Genomic DNA, 21,698 nt, shown 5'->3' on the forward strand with positions numbered 1-21,698 from the left:
ACTGTTCCCCCATGCTTCCGCCTCCCTTCTCTCGGGGCTCCACGAGGACTGGGGTGCCGATGCAGCCACGTCCAGGCCTCCGGGAGGCCCGGTCATGATGCCTCATCTCCGATGCTGGTCCCTGCTGTTCACGCACCGCTATCTGTTTCCTCCTAGTTTGGAGCCGAGTTCCGAAGGTTCTCTCTGGACCGCCAGAAGCCTGGGAGGTTCGAAGACTTCTACAAGCTCGTCGTGCACACCCACCACATCGCCAACACCGAGGTGACCATTGGCTATGCGGACGTGCATGGCGACCTGCTGCCCATCAACAACGATGACAACTTCTGCAAAGCCGTCTCCAGCGCAAACCCCTTGCTCAGGGTTTTCATCCAGAAACGAGGTACTCAAGAGGCTGAGCCCATGCTCCTGCTTGGCGCTCATTTAAAAAATAAATACACTTTCCAGTTTCATCTGTCATTTCAGAACCATGTTATTCTGATTTCTTTTTTTAATTTATTTTTTAACTGGAGGAAAATTGCTTTACAGTGCTGTGTGGTTCCTGCCGTACAACAAAACAAATTATGTATATATCCCCTCCGCCCATCCCACTTACTCTGTTTTCTGGCCTTTGATAAGAGACTAAAGAAATTAAGATCTGTTTGGTCAACATTAATTTCTTAGAAAATATTCTTAACAATATTTAAACTGCATTTTCCACCTGAAATTGTGTTGACTCGTGATTTTTAAATACTGAGGAAAAATGACATCTATATTTTCAGTATTTTAACCGTAGTCATTAGCCAGTAACCCAAGAATTAAAGTAAAGGTTGTTAGTATATGTTTTCCATTGTCTTTTTAGGATTGGGGGAAAATGTAAGCTTTAGATTATAACTTTGGTTGGTTTTTAGCTCTGAAGGCCTGTAACAGCAGTATAACTTCATGTGAAAATAAATCGCTAACACGGGTTGATGACTGAGGCGGAGGCACTCCGGTGGATTTACTCCTCAGAGCTGCACATTAGACTTGTTTTCTTGTCTCTGGACTTGGGAGAACCTTGACAATTCTAAATACCGTCCTGAAGAGAAGGACACTAGCGGGGGAGGCCTGGCGTGGGGAAAGGGCGCTTTCCAATTCCCGTGTGGGGACTGTCCCTCGCTCCCTGAGGGGCCTCTGCGCTGCCCTGGGGGAGCAGTGTGCGGGCGGGGCCCTGCTCACAGTGTTCTCTGCTGGGACTCCACCGTCTGGGGAGGAGGGAGACTGGCCTTAGTCCCGGGGGCTGTGGGCTCTTCCCGCCCGGAGCAGCAGCAGTGTGCGGGCGGCCGGAAGCGGAGCCCAGAGCTGCCGGCAAGGGGCCGGGGCCTGGTTGTCTCTCCTCCACCTGAGTCCCTGCTTGACTGACAGTGTTCTTACATCGCTCGCCACCAGCTGTCCTGTGGCGAGGGGGCCACACAAGCAGAGCGCGCTGAGCATCGGCCAGGGCCTCCTGTGTGCGGTGGTGGAGGGGACGTGGAGGAGGGCCCGCAGGGGCGCCGCTGACCTCACCTCGATCTGGTTCTCTGGCACCAGATCAGAAGTGCTGCATCTGCGGCCCTGGCTGAGCCGGGGTGTCCTGCTGCTGGTCGCGAAAAGTCAACACAGCTGCCACTTCCTCACGGTGACGGGGGTGGGGCGGGCGCGGGCGCTCCGTGCAGTCACCGGGGCGTCGGGCCCTCCACGGCCCCTCCTTCTGTGTGGCTGCACCTGCACCCACTGCCCGGCACATCTGGGTGCCTGTTCTCCTGCGACCCTCTCAGCCAGGCCCGATCTCGATCAGCCTGCACCGCCGCCATCCTCTCGTCTCTTTGTTCTGGCCTCTCAGTGTTGTATCGTCAGGTGCTCCCAGGGCTGGTGTGTTGTCCAGATCCCACGTCCACAGCTCTGCCGGCCATCCCAGGTTGTGGCGTCGTCTCCCGAGGTGCAGAGAGTGAGGCGTGGGTGTGAGCCGTGCGCATGTGTGAGAAACGGGTCTCTGTGCCGCTGGCACGTGCAGTGGGGTGGGAGGCACTACGGGCGCCCTCGTGACACACCTGTGACGTCGGCTCACCAGGGGAGGCGGGACGCTGCCCGCGGGGCCGCACACGAGGCTGTGCTGCTCCGGCGTGCGGGCTCAGGCCCCGCGTCCTGTCCTTTGTATTTTCGCTTTTTCCCGGCCTCACAGAAGTAGCCCAAAGAATAACCAGCTGCCTCAGGGCTCTAACCCTCTTGTAAGCGTTTTGAGCATCGGGGCTTTGCCTCCAGCCGCTGCCTTTCTGTTCCGTGACCGCAGGGGCGCGCTCACCCCCGCCCTCAGCACTCTCTCAGGGACCCTGACTTCAGGGGGCGCTCACCCCCGCCTTCAGCACTCTCTCAGGGACCCTGACTTCAGGGGGCGCTCACCCCCGCTCCCCACCACTCTTTCAGGGACCCTGACTTCAGGGGGTGCTCACCTCCGCCCCCCACCACTCTCTCCGGGACCCTGAATGCAGGGGCGCTCACCCCCACCCCACCCCACCCCCACCACTCTCTCCGGGACCCTGACAGCAGGGGGCACTCACCCCCGCCCCGCCCCCAGGACTCTCAGGGACCCTGACTTCAGGGGGTGCTCACCCCCGCCCCCAGGACTCTCTCCGGGACCCTGACTTCAGGGGCGCTCACCCCCGCCACCCAGCACTCTATCACCGCCCCGGAGGCCCCTGAGCCTACCATTCTCACCGGTTCTGTGGGGGAGCCCACCTCAGGTTGTTGTCAGGCTTCAAGAGGAGAATGTTTCCGCTGTGTAGGAAGCCTGGCCCCTCGATCCTGTCGCTGTCGTCGGGAGAGGCAGGGGCAGCTGCGCTTCTCCGGACGGCAGGCGGGAAGCAGCACCACCCTGATGCCCCCCGTGCTCAGGAAAGGCCCACCAGCCCTGTGACGGGGCTGCCCTTCCTGGGGGTGGACTGGCCTGAGAGTCCTGGAGGGAACACTCCAACCCCACGTCCTTTCCCACAGCAGGAGCTCTGAGCTTTTGGTCACAGAAATGCTATTTCTGTGATTTTACTGTAACCACACCCACTCGGTCATCTACTTCATAACTTTCTGTACATTGATGGTGGATGAACAGATAAACGAAATGCGAGGTATCTGCCCACTAAGGTATTATTCAGCCATCAGAAGGAGTAAAGCGCTCTGGGGTCCAGCCTGCAGTACAGATAGGAAGCAAGCCCTCGTGGATGAAACCGGCCTGTGTTGTACGGCTCCAGCCCGATCCACACGTCGTGTGTGGGTTCCGTTTGTGACCAGTTTATCTGTAGCAGCGCTTTCACGGCTGTCTGCAGATGCGCACAGGTTGCCAACGCACGTTCCCGCCAAAGCAGAGCAGGCGCTGCTCTGCCTGCTTGTTTCAGCTCACACTGTGAACTGTGTGCTTTTCACGGTCTATTTAGTGCCACATTTTCCACATTTTTCTTTTTTAAATGTATTCAAATACATATAACATAAAATTTAGCAGTGTAGGAGCTTCCCTGTTGACTGAGTGGTAAAGAATCCACCTGCCAATCCCATAGACAGAGGAGCCTGGTGGGCTGCAGTCCGTGGGGTCGCTAAGAGTCGGACAAGACTGAGCAACTTCACTTTCACTTTTCACTTTCATGCATTGGAGAAGGAAATGGCAACCCACTCCAGTGTTCTTGCCTGGAGCATCCCAGGGACGGGGAGCCTGGTGGGCTGCCGTCTATGGGGTCGCACAGAGTCGGACACGACTGAAGCAACTTAGCAGCAGCAGCAGCAGTAGCAATGCAGGAGACACAGGTTGGATCCCGGATCCAGGAAGATCCCACATGCCGCAGAGTCCTCGAGTCCATGTGCCTAGAACCCGGGGGCCACAACCAGAGAAGCCAGCACGATGAGTCTGTGCACCACAACAAGAGAGTAGCCCCCATCTCCACAACTAGAGGAAAGCCAGCACAGCCATGGAGACTCAGCACAGCCAAATAAACAAATAAAATTATGAAAAGAATAGCATTGGGACCATGCAAGTGTTCAGCTCTCCGGCATTAAACGTGCTCCTGCCGTCGTGCAGCAGCCACAACCATCCGCCCCTGAAACTTCATCTCATAAAACTGCATCACTCTGCCTGTTAAACACTGACTCCCCATTTCCCCTCCCTCAAACCTGGCAACCGCCACTTTTTGTCTCTATGATTTTGACAACTCTGAGTACCTCATATAAGTGATATTAGACAGTATTTGTCCTTTTGTACTGGCCTGTTTCAGTGACTGAGCAAAATGTCCTCCAAGCTTCATCCATGCTGCAACCTATGTCACAATTTGCTCTTCCTTTAAGGCTGAATAATAGTACCTTCTGTGGCTACCACGTTTTGCTTTTCCACTATTCCATTGATGAACACGTGGGTTTCTTCCACGTTAAGCTATTGTGAATAATGCTGCTGTGAACATGAGAGACAAAAAGCTCTTTGAGACCCTGCTTTCAATTCCTGAGTATGAACCTAGAAGTGGAATTGCTAGGTCACATGGTAACTGTATTTTTTGTTTTTCTGAGGAAGCCCCATACTGTTTTCCACAGTGGCTATTCCATTTTACATTCCCACCAACAGGGAATAGGGGTTCCGGTTTCTCCACACGCACACTGACACCCATTTTCTGGTTTGGGGGTAATAGCCATCCTGATGGATATGAGCTGGTAGTTCACTGTAGTTTTGATTAGTGTTTCCCATCATTAGTGATGTTGAGCATCTTTTCACTTGCTTAATCATCATTCATATGCCTTCTTTGGAGAGATATCTATTCAAGTCTTTTGCTCATTTTGCACTGGATGGTTTGTTTCTGGTTGTAGAGTTTTGGTTCTCTATTTATCTGGATATTAATCCCTCATTCAGACACATTATTTGCAAATATGTTTCCCTGTTCTGAGCGTTGTCTTTTACTCAGTAGAATGTGTCTTTTCTAAGATATAAATGTACCTTTGTGCCGCATCTTAGTGGTGACATCCTGGACATTTAGTTGCAGCACGTGACTCTTATTTGTGGCACCTGGGATCTAGCTCACTGACCAGGGATCAAACCCAGCGCCCCCCCCACCCCCCCATAGCCTTCACATCGGCAGGTTCCTTTCCTTCTGCATTTACTACACTTATCCCTCTTCTGCCCAGGGCTGTCTACTGTTACAAGCTGTGCAGGTTTTCCCCTCGGATGGGTAAGAGATGTCACTGTACCTTTCACTTTAATGCTTTGCCCACTTAAGAATAACAGCAGTCCCCAGAATGAAGTACTCACAGTGGAGGAATCCAAATCTGGTCAAAATCTGCTCCCTCCCAGCACACTCCCCCCGCCACACACACACACTCCTGTCCTCCCCGGTCCTGTGAGAACAGCTGGAGACTGGCCCAAGGCGGAGGGAATGCAGCAGGAGACCAGCAAAGGCACTGGGAGTGTCTCTATTTTCAGCAGAATAAACAGGAAGTACAGACACTCACTTGTCACCACTTACCCACAAAATAAACCCTCCCAGTACTAGCAACCCCTGTGTTCTTATCATCTATGAGATGGGCCTGTACCCCTCTGGCCCCAGACCAAGACCAGAGGAGGGGCCCTAATGGAATCTCAGTGGCTCTCTGCCCACGGGGTAAGGGGCCTCCCACAGTGCCAGCAGAGGCTTGATGACTTAAGTATACCAAAAGATCTCCAGCATAATTAGAGGACTCTCAACTATTTACTTTTAAAATAAACATAAATGTGGGTCATTTGCAAGTGTCTGTTAACTGTTCTTGGCATTCTGACATTCTTTTGGGTTCCTAGAATGAGGAAGATACATTTTAAAACTTTTTTGGTTATCAGAAACTGCATGATTGGGGGTAGGGTAGGGAGGTAAGGGTATTTGCTTGTGATGTCACTTAAGTGAGTTGCCAGAAAAAGTAATAAAGGGATGTTCTTCAAAATAAGTTGGTTGTGAATTTGGTTACAGATACTGGCAGAATCTATAATTTCTGCTTTGTAAATGCTTTTCTTGGATTCTGCATTAAGTAGCAGGAGGTGTGTTTGGTTTTGGAGTTAGGGGTTCACTGCAGAAAGCACTCAGTGGGTGTAACATTTTAAGTGGCCACAACTGAATTTCTGTATTTTTTTCCATATTTTATTCTGTTTCCTAAGATACTCCCTAAGGTTTTGAGGCTGTGTGTTGAGGGCAGGGTAAGGATGTAATTTCACTGAATTCACTTCCTCTCTGGGCCCACACTTTTCGGAACAGGCGTAGAACCTGCAGGTAAACACCCTCTGCTATGGGAGATGTGTCACAAGACACATTGGCTTTTTTGTCACTGATTTCTGGACGTTTACATGTTTGGAAATTTCCTTTTATTTTCTAATTATAAAAAAGGACAAAAATTCTCCCACTGCTCTACCATGGGAACATGCAGAAAACAAAACGCCTGAACCCCGTGTTCACCCTGGAGTGGGAGTGGATGTGGGAGAGAATGTGCTGACACAGCTCATTAAAAAGCAAACAGAGCCCGAGCCACGCACCATCCAGAAGCGTCCGGGGCTTGTCGTGGGGAGGCTGGCCACTCTGCAGGCGCCATCAGACAGCCAGGGCCGCCCCGTCTCCTGGACGCACTCCCTCCATCCGTGTCACTGCAGCGTCTCCTCCAGCTGGGCCTTTGGGAGGGAGGGGAGACACAGCTGGCTGATCCTGTTCTCTGACCACCCCGCAGACACCTTGTGTATAAACAGTGAGCGTTTACACAGATGGAATGGGAATCTACTTCTTCCTTATTTACTTGCTAGTCATATATACTTTTCAATGTTTTCAAGCCCATAGTATATTAATAATTTGGACTCTTTTAAAAATCTTTACACATCACAAACATATCCTAGGTCATTAAATCCTTTGTAAAACATTTGTTTTAAAAAATGTTTTGTTTTGCTTTTTTCTGGCACATCCCTGGTGGTCCAGTATAAGAATCCATCTTCCAATGTAGGGGACACAGGTTCTATACCTGGTCCAGGAAGACCCCACATGCCACAGGCAACTAACGCCCGTGTGACACAGCTTCTGAGCCTGTGCCCTTGAGCCTGCGAGCCACAGCTTCTGAGCCCCTGGGCTGCAGCTGCTGAAGTCCGAGCACCTCGAGCCTGCACTCCACAAGAGACGCCGCCATAACCAGAAGGCTGTGCAGCAGCGAAGAGCAGCCCCAGCTTGCCACAGCTAGAGAAAGCCCTTGCACAGCAACAAAGGCCCAGGTCAACCAAAAATTAATTAACTTCAAAAGAAACGTTTAAAAAAATTTTTTACTATTTATAACATATTTGTAAAAGAAAATTCAAACAACAGGAAAATAACTCCAGCACTCTGAGATGACCACTGTTAAGTAGTTTGGTGAGGCGCCTCCAGACCCCTTGGTGTAGATACAGCTCATTGGATACAGTTTTATATAAACAGGGTCATAATACACATACTACAGAGATCATTTTAGTCTAGCATCACATTTTTGACTCCTTGTAGATTATATTGTATTTACCGTCTTTTTAACAGACATAGCAATTGTATGAATGTAACAAACTGTGACTAATCCCATATTAATCTAAACTGTTCCAATTTTTCACTATAGTAAACTGTGTTGTACCTTTCATAAACGTGTCAGATTCAGGATTAATTGGTAGAAATGTTCTTGCTGGATTAAAAGGCATGTTTTTAACTAAAGTGTATTTATGCCAGTAGGCCTCTCTTTAGCCGGGCATTAAAATGACATTTGAATTGGGTCTTTTAAAACACACCTTTGAAGACTGTTCTTATGTGGCATGAAAACTCACGAGCTTTGCATTGACCCTCCTGAACACTGCAGTGAGGCCAGCAAGGGTCTCTCAGCGCTGTGGGGTGAGGGGCTGCCCTCGGCTAGGACAGCACCCCTGGGGCCACTGGGAACTCCGAGTCCAGCCTGCCCCCACCCTCCGAGTTCAGGGAGCCCCTCCCAGCCAGGTCTCCCGGGGGGACCTTCAGGACGGGGCTCCAGGGGAGAGGCCATGCAGGGGGCACTGTGCCTGCTGAAGCAGTGTGCTTCCACAGGGGCCGGAGGGTCATGGGGCTGAATGTGGTCACAGTGTCGTTTTCCTGTCTGGTCCAAGCGGGTCGTTTGCCACAATTAACACATGTATTTAAGCTGGTTCTCCGTGAGCATGAGCTCAAGGATTTCCAGTCTGATGGGAAATAAGGCCCAAAAACAGAAGCACGGTTGGGGCTTTCTTTTCATGTTTGAGCTGATAATCCTGGTTGTCAAGCTGCCAGTGTGAGTAGGATTTCTCTTTGTAAAAATCTGTCTAAACACAAAGCAGCAGACTCCTCTGATAACATAACAGGGCTGTGCTTCAGTTTCCAGAGTGGGTTAGGGTTATGTGCCATTGCCCATTTTTAAAGGGAGAGATTCCTTGGCCTTCTGGAACAGCCCTGCCTATAGACTGCGACTGCACCAGCCTCCCCCACGTGCCTGGCGCTGGGGCGCCTCCCACGGAGGCAGAGCCCCGGCGCCCACCTAGCATTCAGACCGGCGAACATGGCCGTTCCTTTCTGGACTTGCTGAGTCTCCAGCGCTATGGCGAGCAGGTTGGTCCTGTTTGTCCTTTGGGGGGCGGGTCGCGGGGCCACTGCAACTCCAGAGAGGGGCCAGGTCCTGCAGGCTGTGCAGGTTGTGCCGAGGCTGATGCAGAACCATGGGAGGTTTAAGCGGATGCTCTGTGAACTGGTGGAGTGTCCTCGTTTATAAAGTGGCTGGTTAAAACAGGGATTTCCCTGGTAGTGCAGTGGATAAGAATCTGCCTGCCAACACAGGAGACGTGGGCTTGATCCCTGGTCCAGGAAGATCCCACGTGTCATGGACCAGCTAAGCCCAAGAGCCACGACTACTGAGCCTTGCGTCGCAACTACTGCAGCACAAGCACCCTGGAACTCACGTGCGGCAGCTACTGTGCCCACACACCTAAAGCCTGTGCTCCACAACGAGAGAAGCCATCCCAGCGAGAAGTCCCTGCACCGAAACGAAGCGCAGCCTCTGCTTGACTCAGCAAGAAAAAGGCCAAGCAAAACAGCAAAGACCCAGGGCAGAACAGTGGCTGGTTAAAACATCTTTTGTTTAGATGAGAAATAGTTGATGAGTATTCATCTTAAATGTTTAAAGATCTTAAGCATTTTGTATTTGATACATTTTTACTGGAAAAAAAAGCTCCAGGATACTGGAAACTTAAATCTTCTTTCTTACCCATCTAGTCTACACCTGCCTGTGTTCTCACGGTCAGTGAGCTGAGGAAGCTGTTTTCATTCCTGTTAGTAATTGCTTTGAATCCAATTAAATGCCACTGCATTTGGAGGGAAATCTTTTGGGGTGAAAATGAAGACAGCTGGAGGAGAAGCTGCACTTGGTGGGGGCTCCACAGGCGCCCCCTGGGAGAAGACTGTGCCCTGGAGCAGCTCCTGTGAAAGCGCCCCACACAGAGACACTAAGGGTGTTCTTGAGACAGGCCATTTCTGTTTAAAGGGCTTCTCATGGCAGAGGACACCTGTGGAGACTGGAGGCAGGTGGAAATCCAGGGGGTGTGTCTTCAGCCCACCCATCCACGGTGATGCAGCCTCAGTGGGGCTCACCAGTGGGGAGGAGGGAACCGCTGTGAACAGGCAGCAGCCGAGGAAAGGAAGCCCTGCTTTCAAAGAGTGGCCGCAAGCCCGGGATGAAGCCGCCCTGTGCCGCCTTCCTCCAGGCCCGAGCTCACAGCTCTGGAGATGCTCGCTTGCTCCTTTTTACCTTTTCCTTCTCCTTCCTTCCCAAGCTCCAGCCTGGCTCCCAGCACTGCAGACTGCTTCTCAGCCTTCTGCCTGTCTTGCCCCCTCCTCTTTCTCTCTGGCTGCACTGGGCCAGGCTGGCCCCCTGCCCATAACTCCCTCCTGGTTCCACAGCTTGGAGGCAGGACTGGCCCCTGACGCACCGCCTGGCCCCGCAGCAACCTCGGGGACCCTCGTCACATTCGTATCACAGCGCACCACGGCGCCTCTCGTGGGCACCCCACACTGTGCCTCGTGTATGTTTGTGTCGTTGCCCAGCTCCATCGCAGCCTGCTTGTTTCCCTTTAACGTCCATTCCTGCCTAAGATCCATCGCTGTTACCTACCCGCTCAGGGAGCCCTTAGAAGTAGCTCCCATCTGGTCTGGAGATCACCAGCATCAGTGCCCCAGGGAGGGGAAGGCCTTGTGAGACGCTTGTCCCAGTTGCAGCCAGGATCCCCAGGGTGAAGGTCAGAGTTGATCCTCCAGCACCTCGTGTTCATGGCCCCAGAATGCACCTATCCCTTCTACTCTCATAACAAATGCTCATTTAACAGTTTGCTGTTGACCAAGGACTTTCCAGCCATCATGTGACTCTCACAACAAACCAGGCTGTAAGATTGTTCTCATTTTGTGCATGATGAAACTAAAGCTTCAGAAAAGGTCAAAGCTTCCAAACATAATTCTCAACTGAAGTTGTTTGGAATCTATTTATAATAGTCCCTGGTGAGGGCTTATCTGGCACCTTTCAACAAAGGATGTACAGAGGTGACATCCAGGCGTTTCACTGTGATGGGTGTGACTTGTGACTGTCAGCAGTCAGAGGAAGCCCCAGCCTTGGGAGCTGGAACCAAGGTGGGCCCCCACCTCACGACCATGTTGTCTTCCTGTCGCCAGGAGAACCCTTATTTAGAATACAGTCAACTTCAGTGGGACCTCAGCACAAGGTGCTTATCATGGGAATGGTTTACCTGTGCTGGTTTGGAGTCCAGAGATTAACATTTCCATCGTGAACTTTTCTCTTTTCCAGAGACGTAAGCAAGATTTGGATTTCCTCTTGCATAGTGATCTGTCTTCCTGTTTTTGCCCTTTTCTCTGTACTTTCCACCCTCTCCGGTGGGAAAGTGATTTCAGCCCGGAGCTGCGTCTCCGTTAGACTCCACCTGCACCCAGGGTCTCATAAACCCGAGCTATCTTGTAGCATTTAACAGGTGCAGGTGGACATTAGGCGATACTGACGGTTGGCACTGGAGCTGCTCACTCCTGCATTGTCTTCTGTGGGGACACCAGGGCAGGCCATGCCCCGGCCTGCCCGCCACACTCCCCATCCCATGAGAACCACTGAGGGAGGGAGGTGCCCTGAAGAGCTGCGCCTTGTCGGCCTGCAGAGGAGAGAGAGTCCTGACACTACCCACATCGAAGGCTGTTTCACTGTGAGAAGGCACAGACAATACCACACTGACCATTTTACCCGTTTTTGAGCGTGTGGGTCAGGGGCACTCAGCCCATTCACAGTGATGTGCAAACACCACCCACCTCCTAAATCTTTTCGTCTCCCAGCTGGAACTGCACCCATTAAAAATAGTGTGTTTTAGTGAGTTAAATCAAATGCCAAAAAGTACCTCTATCCATCTAAGTATAAATCCTATAAAAATGCCCATGGGGCACACTTATAGCTGATAAACGTCTACAGTCTTGTTAGAATTTCTAATCCAAAGTGAGGGATTACACTTTTTCAAACAGTAAATCACTTAGGAAATAACTGTCACTTGCTAGTGGAGTCCCTGCAGAGATCCCACGCCTTCCTGGGGGCTGTCTGTGGCCAGCCCTCCCCCTGGCTCCCATGCACTGACTGCCCTGGCCTGGAGGCCGGCAGTGGGAGCTGTGCTTCTTGGGCTTCAGCTGCGTGTGGGGTCTCAGCAACTCCGGACACGTCGGGGCATCAGCAGTGACTCAGAGGGTCAAGCGCCCTAACTGGTCTTCCTCTTGCCGGGACCCCAGTGAGCTGGCAAGTGCAATCTGTGTCATGACATGTGTTTGCATGTTGGGAGTAGAGTCCCCTGAGACACCGGGACCCCTCAGCCAACAGCCGTGCTGCCTGTCAGCCTCCCTGCAAACCTGCCTCCTTCCGCCTCCCAGACTCAGGAGAGGGAAGCCAGGTGACAGCCGAGCCCGCATGGCTCCCACCTGCGGCTAATAAGCCTTTGACCTTGGAGCCACCCTAGTCTCTTTAAGCATCTTTCAGTGGATGAAATTTCTTTGTGCAGTTGACACTGAAAACACCAGATGCATGTTTCTGATGCTCAGGACCATCAGAGGGCAGAATCTGAGACTGAGGTTTAGATTCAGTGTTTGTCAGCGTGAAGAAGAGAACCCCTAAACCATCTCTCCAGCAGCTTTCTGGCGGCCCTATTGTCGAGGCGCGTGGGCACACTTAACTAGCGCACACTGACGGATCTCCTGTGCCGGCAGAATCAGTGGAATCGCCGTAATTCAGAAGGACCCTGCACTCGGTGCAGCAGCTCCCTGGGCTTTGCATGAGGAGGCTTCCAGATCCGGCGGCCCTGGGTCCTCCTCAGGCCCCTTGGGAGATCCCTGCCGACCACACTCTGTCGTGAGGTGCTTCTGAAACTAAAATACATCCTCCTCACCTTTGCTACTTTTTAAGTCCTCATCCACTGGTGCCACAGACCAGTTAACCTCGTGTGCTGTGAGCTGCTGGGGTCGCTCTGCAGACACTCTCTGCCAGGCCCCGTGGTAACTGGCAGGGGTCCTGGCATCCCGAGGACGGGGGTGAAGGGCGCTGCAGAGACTGTGTGTGCTTCACCAGGAGTCAGGTGTCAGGTCCAGATCTGTTGTCGCAGCGGGAACTCAATGAGCCCTGTTTCCTGCGAAAGGAGGTGGTTTTGTCGTGTGGGCTGCAGGGGCCGGGGAAGACTCCCAGGGTTGCGGAGCCTCACAGGGAAGCCTCGCGTCTTTGAGTCCATGGAGGACTGAGGGGGATGACCTGTCCCTCCTTTACCAAGGACAAACCTGAGTCCCAGAGAGGTCGTGTGGCTTCTCAGAGGTTCAGGTGTCTCCTCCCACAGATGGAGCTGCAAGTGAAGGAAGCTGCGGCTGTCTGGGGCGGTCCGCAGAGGAGCTGGGCACTTGCACAAGCCTGGCCCACAGGCTGAAGTTTCCATGGGCCTAAAGGCGGCATCAGAAAGTGTCCCTGGACAGACCACAAATTCCTCTGGAACGCAAGAAGGATGCGCACTGTGGTTCCTGGCTGCCATGGTTTTTCCGTCTTGGATGCCCCTGCTGTCCAGCCCCTCTGCTGACCTGGCTTGTTGCCGGGGTACCAGACAGCTCTTCAGAAACAGCAGGAAGATAACCTATTCAGCTCTTAAAATCCGGGTCCTCAAGATGTACTGAGGAGAAAACACAGGGTGCAGAGCTGTATGCACACGATGTCACACTGAGCAGGGGTGACGGTCTGTGCTCATGCCTGCTCATATTTGCACAGACAGACTCCGGGCTGATTGATAAATGAGCAAAAGTCATAGCCTCGGGTGGGGATGGGGAGCAGCTAAGGCCTTGGGGTTTGCTTCTGGGGTGATGACAGCGCTCTGGAATTAGGCGACAGTGATGGTTGCACAGCTGAGTGCACCGTTATCGAGGGCCACGTCGAATATGGCTCAGCCAGCAGTGAAAGCAGGTTCTTGAAGCAGGTGTTTCACTTGACTTTGAGCCTCTGCCACGTATATAACATGAGCTGGTCTTCGACCCTGCTCTGGATTCTGGGACTGAGGGCCCTGTGAAGTTGTGTCTTCCGCAGAGTCTTCAGGGTGTGTGGGCTAGAGAGCCCAGGGGAGGGCTGGCCTGAGTGTGTGCAGGGTCCTGGATCTGCTTGCGGGCGTTCATCCTCAGAGGCTGCTGGCGAGGCGCCCAGGTGGCGTCGGCGGCCTTTGCCGTGGGCTCACGGAACAGACATCTGCCTGTTGGCACCACGCAGTGCCCAGCAGCCTCTGCTGAGTAAGGGCTGCTGCCGTGTGTGGGCACTCAGCTGGCGGGCGCTGTGAGGCTCACAGTGCCTGGAGGGTGCAGAGCCAGGCCAGCTGAGGGCAGGGGCGAGGGCCTGTACCCCCTGCCCAGCCGCACTCTGGCACATCCGTGCCCTCCTCTGCTGTCGGGCCCAGTCGTGGGAATTGCTGAAGGAGGTCTGCTCTAAGTATGGGCTTTTCTGCCAACAGTTATTTTCAGCTGTTTGAATTACAGTTGTCCCCTCTGGTAACCGCTGTAGCGTCCTGTAAATACAGGCTGAATCACAGCCCCAGGCAGGAAGGGTGGACACGTGGATGGCTCCACTCCTCCTGGTGGGGCCGGCGACCCCTGAGGCTTTAAGTGGCCACTTGGAGGCAAAGGAGCCATCGAATGTGGCCCTTTCTCTCTGATTCAGTCCTGATACTCTTCCCACACCATCTGCTCTGCAGCTGAACCAAGAGCCCATCATGAGCTGGTGGCAACCCACCGGCTCCAACGTGGGTTGGAAAGCCGGCTTTTCAGAAGTGTCCAACCCCGTTCTGCCCCTGGCAATCCCGTCCTGCTCCTCAGACAGACCCCTAAGAGGCCCGTGTTTTCCTTGGAAATTGAAGGTTCATGTTTCATTTCATCTGACCTCTTGCCTATTTCATAAAAACGATTAAATCTGAGAGGGTGGGAGATGGGGACAGCTCTTCCTGGGATTAATATCCACGAAATGGGGGGCCTGAATCGGGCTTAGCCCCCAACACAGTGTGCTGGGGCTGGTGAGACGAGACCGAGGGTCTTTCATGACTGTTAGTCTTGGGGTGTGGTGTCTGGACCACGAGACAGCACAGCAGCCCCAGCTGGAGGTGAGGGTGGAGGAGGTGAGGGCAGAGGGCAGGGCTGGCATCGGGGCCCCTGGTTCCAGGCTTCTGAAAATGTGCCTCTTGAGAGAGACATCAGCTCCATCTCCTGATGCTTCGTGAAGTGATGGATCCACAGGGCAGCTGCTCACAGCCTGCTCCCTGGTTGCTGAGCTGGAGCTGTGGATTAACCACACTGTTGGAGGGCATGGTGCTGAGTCTTCAGCTGAGCTTCTTGTCTGAGGTCAGCACCTCAGGCCCGGAGGTAGGAGGCTCCGGACAAGACCTGCCTGGGGACCCAGGGAGAGGGAGCGGGGCACTCATCAGGGCCCCACCATTAGCCCTTCTGCAGTGACGCTGAGGCCTATGACCTGCGGAGGGCAGGACACAGTCCTGGCAAGGAAGGACTGTTCTCCCATGACGGCCGGGGGCGGGAGGCATGTTGCTGCAGGTTGGGGCGTGCGCGCCTAGCTGAGAAAGATGACTTCACTCTGCCCTGGCCTCACATGTGTCTGAGGCGGCAGCCCCGAGACACACCTGAGTGATTTCAGATCCCGGAGTAACCGAGTAAAAATGTTCCCCTCTAGTCAAAAATATGACGGCAGCCCTCCTGCCAGGCCCTCCCCGTGGGCTAGGCCGTGGGCACAAGGCCGGGAGGCTTGGCAAGAAGTCCTCCCACATGGGCTTGAGGCGGGAACGGCGAGTTCCGATTGGTGCTTTGTGATCCGTCCCCCTTTGTGGCTTCTGCAAAAATGTAAGAAATTGGGCGGTTGGCTCTGTGTTTCCCTTGACTCGGCATGTTCTTTATTAACCATCTGCCCAGGCTGGGTTGTCCTCCTCCCTCTTCTTCCCAAGAGGAGGAGCGAATGGCCTGCAACCTTCAGGCTGTTTGGAGTTGACATGGCCCCCCAGGTGGGAGGGGGCTGGGGCCGAGGAAGGAGAGAGCACGCCCTCCTGTCAGCCTCTGCAGCTTGGCTTGGGGGACAACATTCAAGGAGGCCATGCTGGATGCCCCGAACTGTGTTCCCTGCCCCTTCCATCTTAAATCCACGCCCTCTTGGAGCAGCTGAGAACTGGCCCCCAGCCACTCCCATGTACCTGGTCTACACTGCAGGCCCTGGCGTCAGCGCCAGGAGTGTCCCCAGAGGAGCCGTCCTCCTCTATCTTCCAGGCTGATCCTCACCACAAACCCAACCCCTCCTCTCCTCCCAGAGCCCCTCCTCCAGGAACCCGCTTAGGAGTTCCTGCTCTCTGACCAGAAAGACATCACGGTGTGTTGCTGGGGCTCGTGGGCGGTTGGGGTCACTGGATTTAAAGATGTGGCCTGCAGCAACATCACAGAAGCGGGCCTGGGGTGGCTCACCATGCGTGTTGACCCAAAGCTCAGCAGCCTCACTTCCAGGAAGAGCCCACGAGAGGCACGAAGAGTGGGGGCCTGTGGGGGTCCCCACACAGAGCAGTTGGAGGGTCGCATGGGTACAGAGGCCTGTCCCTGCAGTGTGCACTAGACATTGCAGAGTGACAAAGACCTGCCCCACACGGACGGCGCTCAAGATGCAGAAAACGAGAAGAGCTGGCGTGAGCCGTGCACACGCAGCACAGACCGAACTGCCCCAGAGCCGCACCTCGAAGCCCTAACCCCAACGTGAGGCTCTTCAGGAGGCAGTTAAGGTTAAATGAGGTCACGGGAGGGGGCCTGTGTCCTTCTAGGAAGAAGAGGAGCCACCAGGGTACCCTCTCCACTGCGAGGAGGCCTCACAAGAATCCACACGCAGCACCAAGTGCAGCTCCAGCCCCAGGACAAAGAATAAACTACCTGCGGTGCTTTGCTCAGCAGCTCCACCTGGCAAGCTAACACAGCGCCCCATTCCGCTCAAAACATGAAGTGTTACTGAGTGGATTTTCTGCATTTGTGTCACGATGGTTAATCGTACATGTCAGCTTGACTGCCGTGAGTGACGCCCAGAGAGGCTGTGTCTGTGCTCATGTCTCCAGGAGAGATGGGCCTCTGAACCAGGGACTGGCTCTCCCCCACCCCACCGGCCAGAGGACCAAATGAGGACAAAGGTGAAGCAGAGGGCCCTCTCTTCTGGGGCTGGAGGGTCTGCCCTCAGACACGGGGACGCCCGGCCTCCATAAACACCACCACGAATCTCCTCTCCTGTCTGTGTCCACATGTGCTGTCAGCTCCGTGTCTCTGGAGAACCTTCCTACACAGACACATGGACACAAAACAGCCTGGAGGACCCCTGCCGCACAGACCCGTGTTAGGCGCATGGAACAGCCTGGGAGGGTTTGCCCGAGACATTTACTAGGGAGGAGCAGGACTGTCGGGGCATTTTCTTTCTGTTTTGTGTATTCAATCCACTTGATCCAATCCGTTTAGTGTCGGCTCCCAACAGGTGCCGAGCACTTTCTCTGTACATTGACTGAATGAACAAGCCAACAGGAGGGAGTGAGTCTTCCTGACGCTGCCTTCACTCCTGCCACCTCTGGAGCAGTGTGCAGGCGAGCACCAGGGTCCTGTACCTAGTGGCATCTGCATCTAGCCTCAGAGGGAGGTTCCCTGGGCCTCGGGGGCCCTGAGGACCGAGGAGGAAGGACCTTTCTTAGCCAGCTCGGCCTCCAGGAAAGGGTGATCCCAGCTGACGTGGCCTCTCCAGGCCTCAGGAAAGTCACCCTAGTGGCTCCTGGCCCCCTGACCTACCTGTGTCTGTGGGCCTAAGGCTGGACCCTGAGCACCTGGAGTGGGTTGGAGGGCAGTTCAGACTTCCTGGCTCCATGCGCCTTTGCTTTCTTGCTCTGGAGCCCTGGGGAGGTTGAGGGGTGGCTCAGAAGGAGCAAACCACTCCCTGGGCTACGGTGACCTAGCTGGGCCTCAGCCTGGCTTCTTCCTGAAGCCATAAAGCTTCACTGGTCATTGACGTCCGAGGTCCCTCCAGCAATCTAGACCCTGAGTCTTGGTGGAGAATCCTGGGTGCTGCCCAGAACTGGCCATGCAGGACCTAGCACTGCTCATAGTGGGCTTTGACAGCATCTCAGCCAACTCTTTGGGGGAGTGGATCAAACATCTCGCAGAACTTGGGCATGGCTTCCTCTTGGCAGAGAAAAGTGTTTCAGAGTTGACTTTATTTTCACTTTGAGGTGCTTTCAAGATTCATCTGCTTGAGGAAATTTTTAACAGAAAACACGGACGATGGTCTGAGTCTTGTCTTCCTGGTAAACTTGTTCAGCGTCCTGGCATGCGTCACCCTCACGAGGCTGGGAAACTGGGAGGAAACGCCATGCTTAACTTTTCAAATTAGGACTCTGTGCATTGTGCGGTTGCATTGCTCATATTCTCATCATGCTGGTTCCAGCAACTTCTATTAACGCATGGTATTTTGTATTGGGCCTCTTCTGCAGGGCAGACAGAAAAGAGCTCCTAAGACCAGCTCCCCCACACACGGTGTTATTTATGTTTCTGTTTTTTAGAACCAGGGCCATAGCTACTTTTGTTTGCTGCTTTACTTAGAAATGCACGGGGACATGACCCTGGGTTAGGCGATGGCTTCCTAAATATAATGCCAAAAGCACACCCAACAGAAGGAAAAATAGATAAACTGGAATTCATCAAAATGTGAAACTTCTGTGTATCAGGGGACACTATCAAGAAAATGGAAACCAACAGAACAGAGTATTTGCAAGTCATATCTTATATTTGTATCTAGAATAGCCGTCTATGGGGTCGCACAGAGTCAGACACGACTGAAGCGACTTAGCAGCAGCAGCAGCAGCAGAACAGAAAGAAAATTCTCACCAATGACAAAAAGGCAAAGGATCTGAACAGACATTTCTCCAGAGAAGATATTCAGATGCCAATAAGCACATGAAAAGATGAAGACAATGAGAAACAAATGTGGAAAAACTAGAGCCTTCAGGCCCTGCCGATAGGAATATGAAATAGCATAGCCACCATGGAAAATAGTTCAGCGATTCCTCAAAAAGCTGAAGTTATGGTTACCATATGACCCAGCAATGTCACTCCTAGCTATCTACCCAAGAGATATGAGCACATGTGTCCACACATTCACACAGCACAGTTCACAAAGGCCCAAAGTGGAAACAAGCCAAGTGTCCATCAAGGATGCATGAATTTTAAAAATGTGGTCCATCTGTACAGAGGAATATTATTCAGCTGTAGATAAGAAATGAACTTGAAAATATAATGCTTACTGAAAGATGTCAGACATAGAAGGCCACATACGGTATGCATCCAGACACTTATATGAAGCGTCCAGACTATAGAGACAGACAGTAGATGAGCACTGGCTTGGGGCTGGAGGGAGGAGGTTGTTTTGAACGGTGGCGTTTTTTTCTGGGGTAATGAAAATGCTCTGGAATTAGATAGTGGTGGTGTTTCCACAACATTATGAATTTACTAAACACCCCAGGATTATACATTTTTTAAGTGGTTTAAATGGTGAATTTTGTGTTATGTGAATGTTATCTCAAGAAAGCACACAACACTTTTTAAGGCAAATGCTCAGGGAAGGAACACGGGCTGGTGAAACACGCAGCTGGGTGGTGCCACTTGGCGCTCTGTGCTGACACCCCTCCATGGACTGGGGCAGGTGTGGGGGCCTTCAAGCTCCTCTCTGAGATTTTGCAGGGGAGGAGGGTGGTGTGGAAATATCCTCCTGGGGTGGGGATACCTCTAGCTGCGTCCATGCTCACCTGCTCGAGGGGTTCACAGGGGAGCAGGCAGGCACGGCCTGAGACAGTTCTCATGGGAAGAAGATACACCGACAGTGGTGACCGAGCAGTGGGTTATGGCTTTGGGGTCTTTCCAAGGAAAATTTAAACTCTATCCCGCTGATTCCTTCCTTGTGTCTCCTTGCGCCTCCTTGTGTGTCAGGGCCAGCAACACACACTCCGTGCCCTGGACTTGGGGTGGGGAGTGGTCTAAAGAATTCTACGTCCAAGTTACCGAAAACAGTACCCAAGGGAAAACTAGAACAGTTCACCCTCTATATCCGCGGTCTCACGTCCACGGATTCGGTTGAACTGAGGACTGAAGAGGATGCGGATGCAGAACCCACAGACGTGGAGGGCCGGCGGCACTGGGCCATTTAAGAGGCCTGAGCCCTCAGACACCCAGGAATGACTTATTTGTTTTGCTTTGTTTTTCGTCAAAAGAAAGCCTGTTGTCAAGCGCCCAGCCTTTCTGAAGCTCACATGAGGAGTTTACTTTGAAAGAACATGTTTTAGATTGAGAGGGAAGCCGGGCTGGAGGACTGGCGAGCTTGTTAGGGAGCGGTGCTCCAGCCTCCCCGCCACAACCACTGCCGTACGAGTTGGAGGTGCCCCTTCCCACCTTCCCAGCTCTCGATGGGCACCTGTGCCCCGCCTGTTTTCAGGTCTCGGGCTGTCTGCACACCTAGCTGGCGGGTGTGTCTCAGCCCACCTGCCTGCGGCTGATGCTCACCTGAGCACCCCAGGGCAGCTTCCAGGCCCGTCACCTGCTTGGCAGATGTAGGACCCAGGGTGCTACTCTGCCATGAGGTGGTTATAAGTGAATACTTCTAATAATAAGGGACCAAAGATTCTTAGGTTTACCAAAAAGGGTGGATCCACAGGTGTGATTATAAGGAAGCTTTGTCACTCAGTCAGCTTTTGGGGTTGGGGGAAGCTGCTGGCCATCCCACAACCCAACCTATGTGAGAGGCAGAGAGGCTAGGAAGCTGGTTAGTCCCTGGCCCCAATGTAGGTGGAGGCCACTGCCTGAGACCTGCTGACCACCATCTGCAGTTTGGTCAACCGAGAGCCAGCCTCGGGGCTGACAGAGCCCGTCCTGCTGAAGTTGCAGGGGGGTGGGCGGGGGGCAGGCAGGCAACTAGCATCTCTCGTGGAAGGAGGAGGGGAAAAAGAAAAATCAAGCAACTGGGAGCACACAAGACACCTCTGTGCCAGTTAAAACAGATGTTGTCACCTGAGAAGCACAAGGCCCAGAAGCCAACTCTAGTTCATGGACACAGTTCAAGGCCCCCGCCCGCCCCGGGACATGAAGCTCACAGCCACTGAGAAGGCCACACCCCGGGAGCCCTGCGAAGGGCCCTCAGCCCTGCTTCCGGGTGCTCTCCTTCCAGGCTCCTGACACTGGTCTGCGGGGGTCTCTGCAGATGGCACAGACGGTGGACCTGCCTCCCTTCGTCCCCAAGATGGCCCAGTGACCCAGGGCTACCAGGGCTTCCCTGCTGGGATGATTAGCAGAGACGCTTAGACACGTGCTGAGTGTCCATGGCAAGCCCCCCAGAGCCTGTGCAGCCCCTGCTAGAACAGCTGTGTCTGCCGCCGGGAGGTGCCACACCCTAAAGCAGCCCCTTCTTCCCAGAAAGTATTGAAATGCAGGTTTACCTCTAGGAAGGGTCCTAGGGCCACAGCTCCAAGAGGGGCCCTGACTGGCCTGAGCCCAACCCCAGCCCCACCCAAGATCTTGGTTCCAGAACCAGCTGAACCATTGCAGGGCAGGAAAGGACAGACGACCACAGACTGGCAGGTGCCAGGCTCGCTTTCGGCTCCCGAGCCATGCGTTCCTTGATCCTTAGAGCAGTTTACTGCTGGGACGTCTTTAGGACTCACTGCCCTACGCCTGACTCTGCACTTATTTTGAGTCATTTCTTTAAAATCCTCTTTAAACTTCCTTTGATTCTGGAACCAGCCCTGATAAAAGCAACCATGATGCCAGACCAACGCCTGGCACACGATCAGTGTGTGGCCCTCAGGTGCCCCTGGAGCCGTCCCACCATGCTTCCTCCCACAGGGGCTCAGCAAGCCCAGGGGCTGCACTCTTGGGGGAGATAGGGGCTAACAGGACGGCTTCCTTTGAGGAAAACGGGGGGTGGGGTGGTGGGGGCCAAGACGAAGCATCTGGAAGTGGCATCTGAATCCCTGCAGCCCAGCGAATCAAATGAGCTGGGAGTGGAGAGAGCTGAGTGCCTGGCGTTGGGGTGGGGGGGACCCTCCAGGGAGTTCTGATCACTGCAGGAACTGA

The 21,698-nt window shown here is 53.5% G+C and overlaps 1 protein-coding gene across 1 annotated transcript in view; it reads left to right on the forward strand.

Annotated features, from left to right (window-relative positions):
- The window catches only part of PARD6G (par-6 family cell polarity regulator gamma), a 73,593-nt gene that overhangs the window by 37,525 nt on the left and 14,370 nt on the right, over positions 1-21,698 (forward strand). The window contains exon 2 of the mRNA XM_004020391.5: positions 157-379. Within this exon, the coding sequence (XP_004020440.4) occupies positions 157-379 (223 nt within the window). The remainder of the gene's footprint in view (positions 1-156; positions 380-21,698) is intronic.

The sequence above is a fragment of the Ovis aries genome, chromosome 23, assembly GCF_016772045.2.
Source record: "Ovis aries strain OAR_USU_Benz2616 breed Rambouillet chromosome 23, ARS-UI_Ramb_v3.0, whole genome shotgun sequence".
Lineage (NCBI taxonomy): Eukaryota > Metazoa > Chordata > Mammalia > Artiodactyla > Bovidae > Ovis > Ovis aries.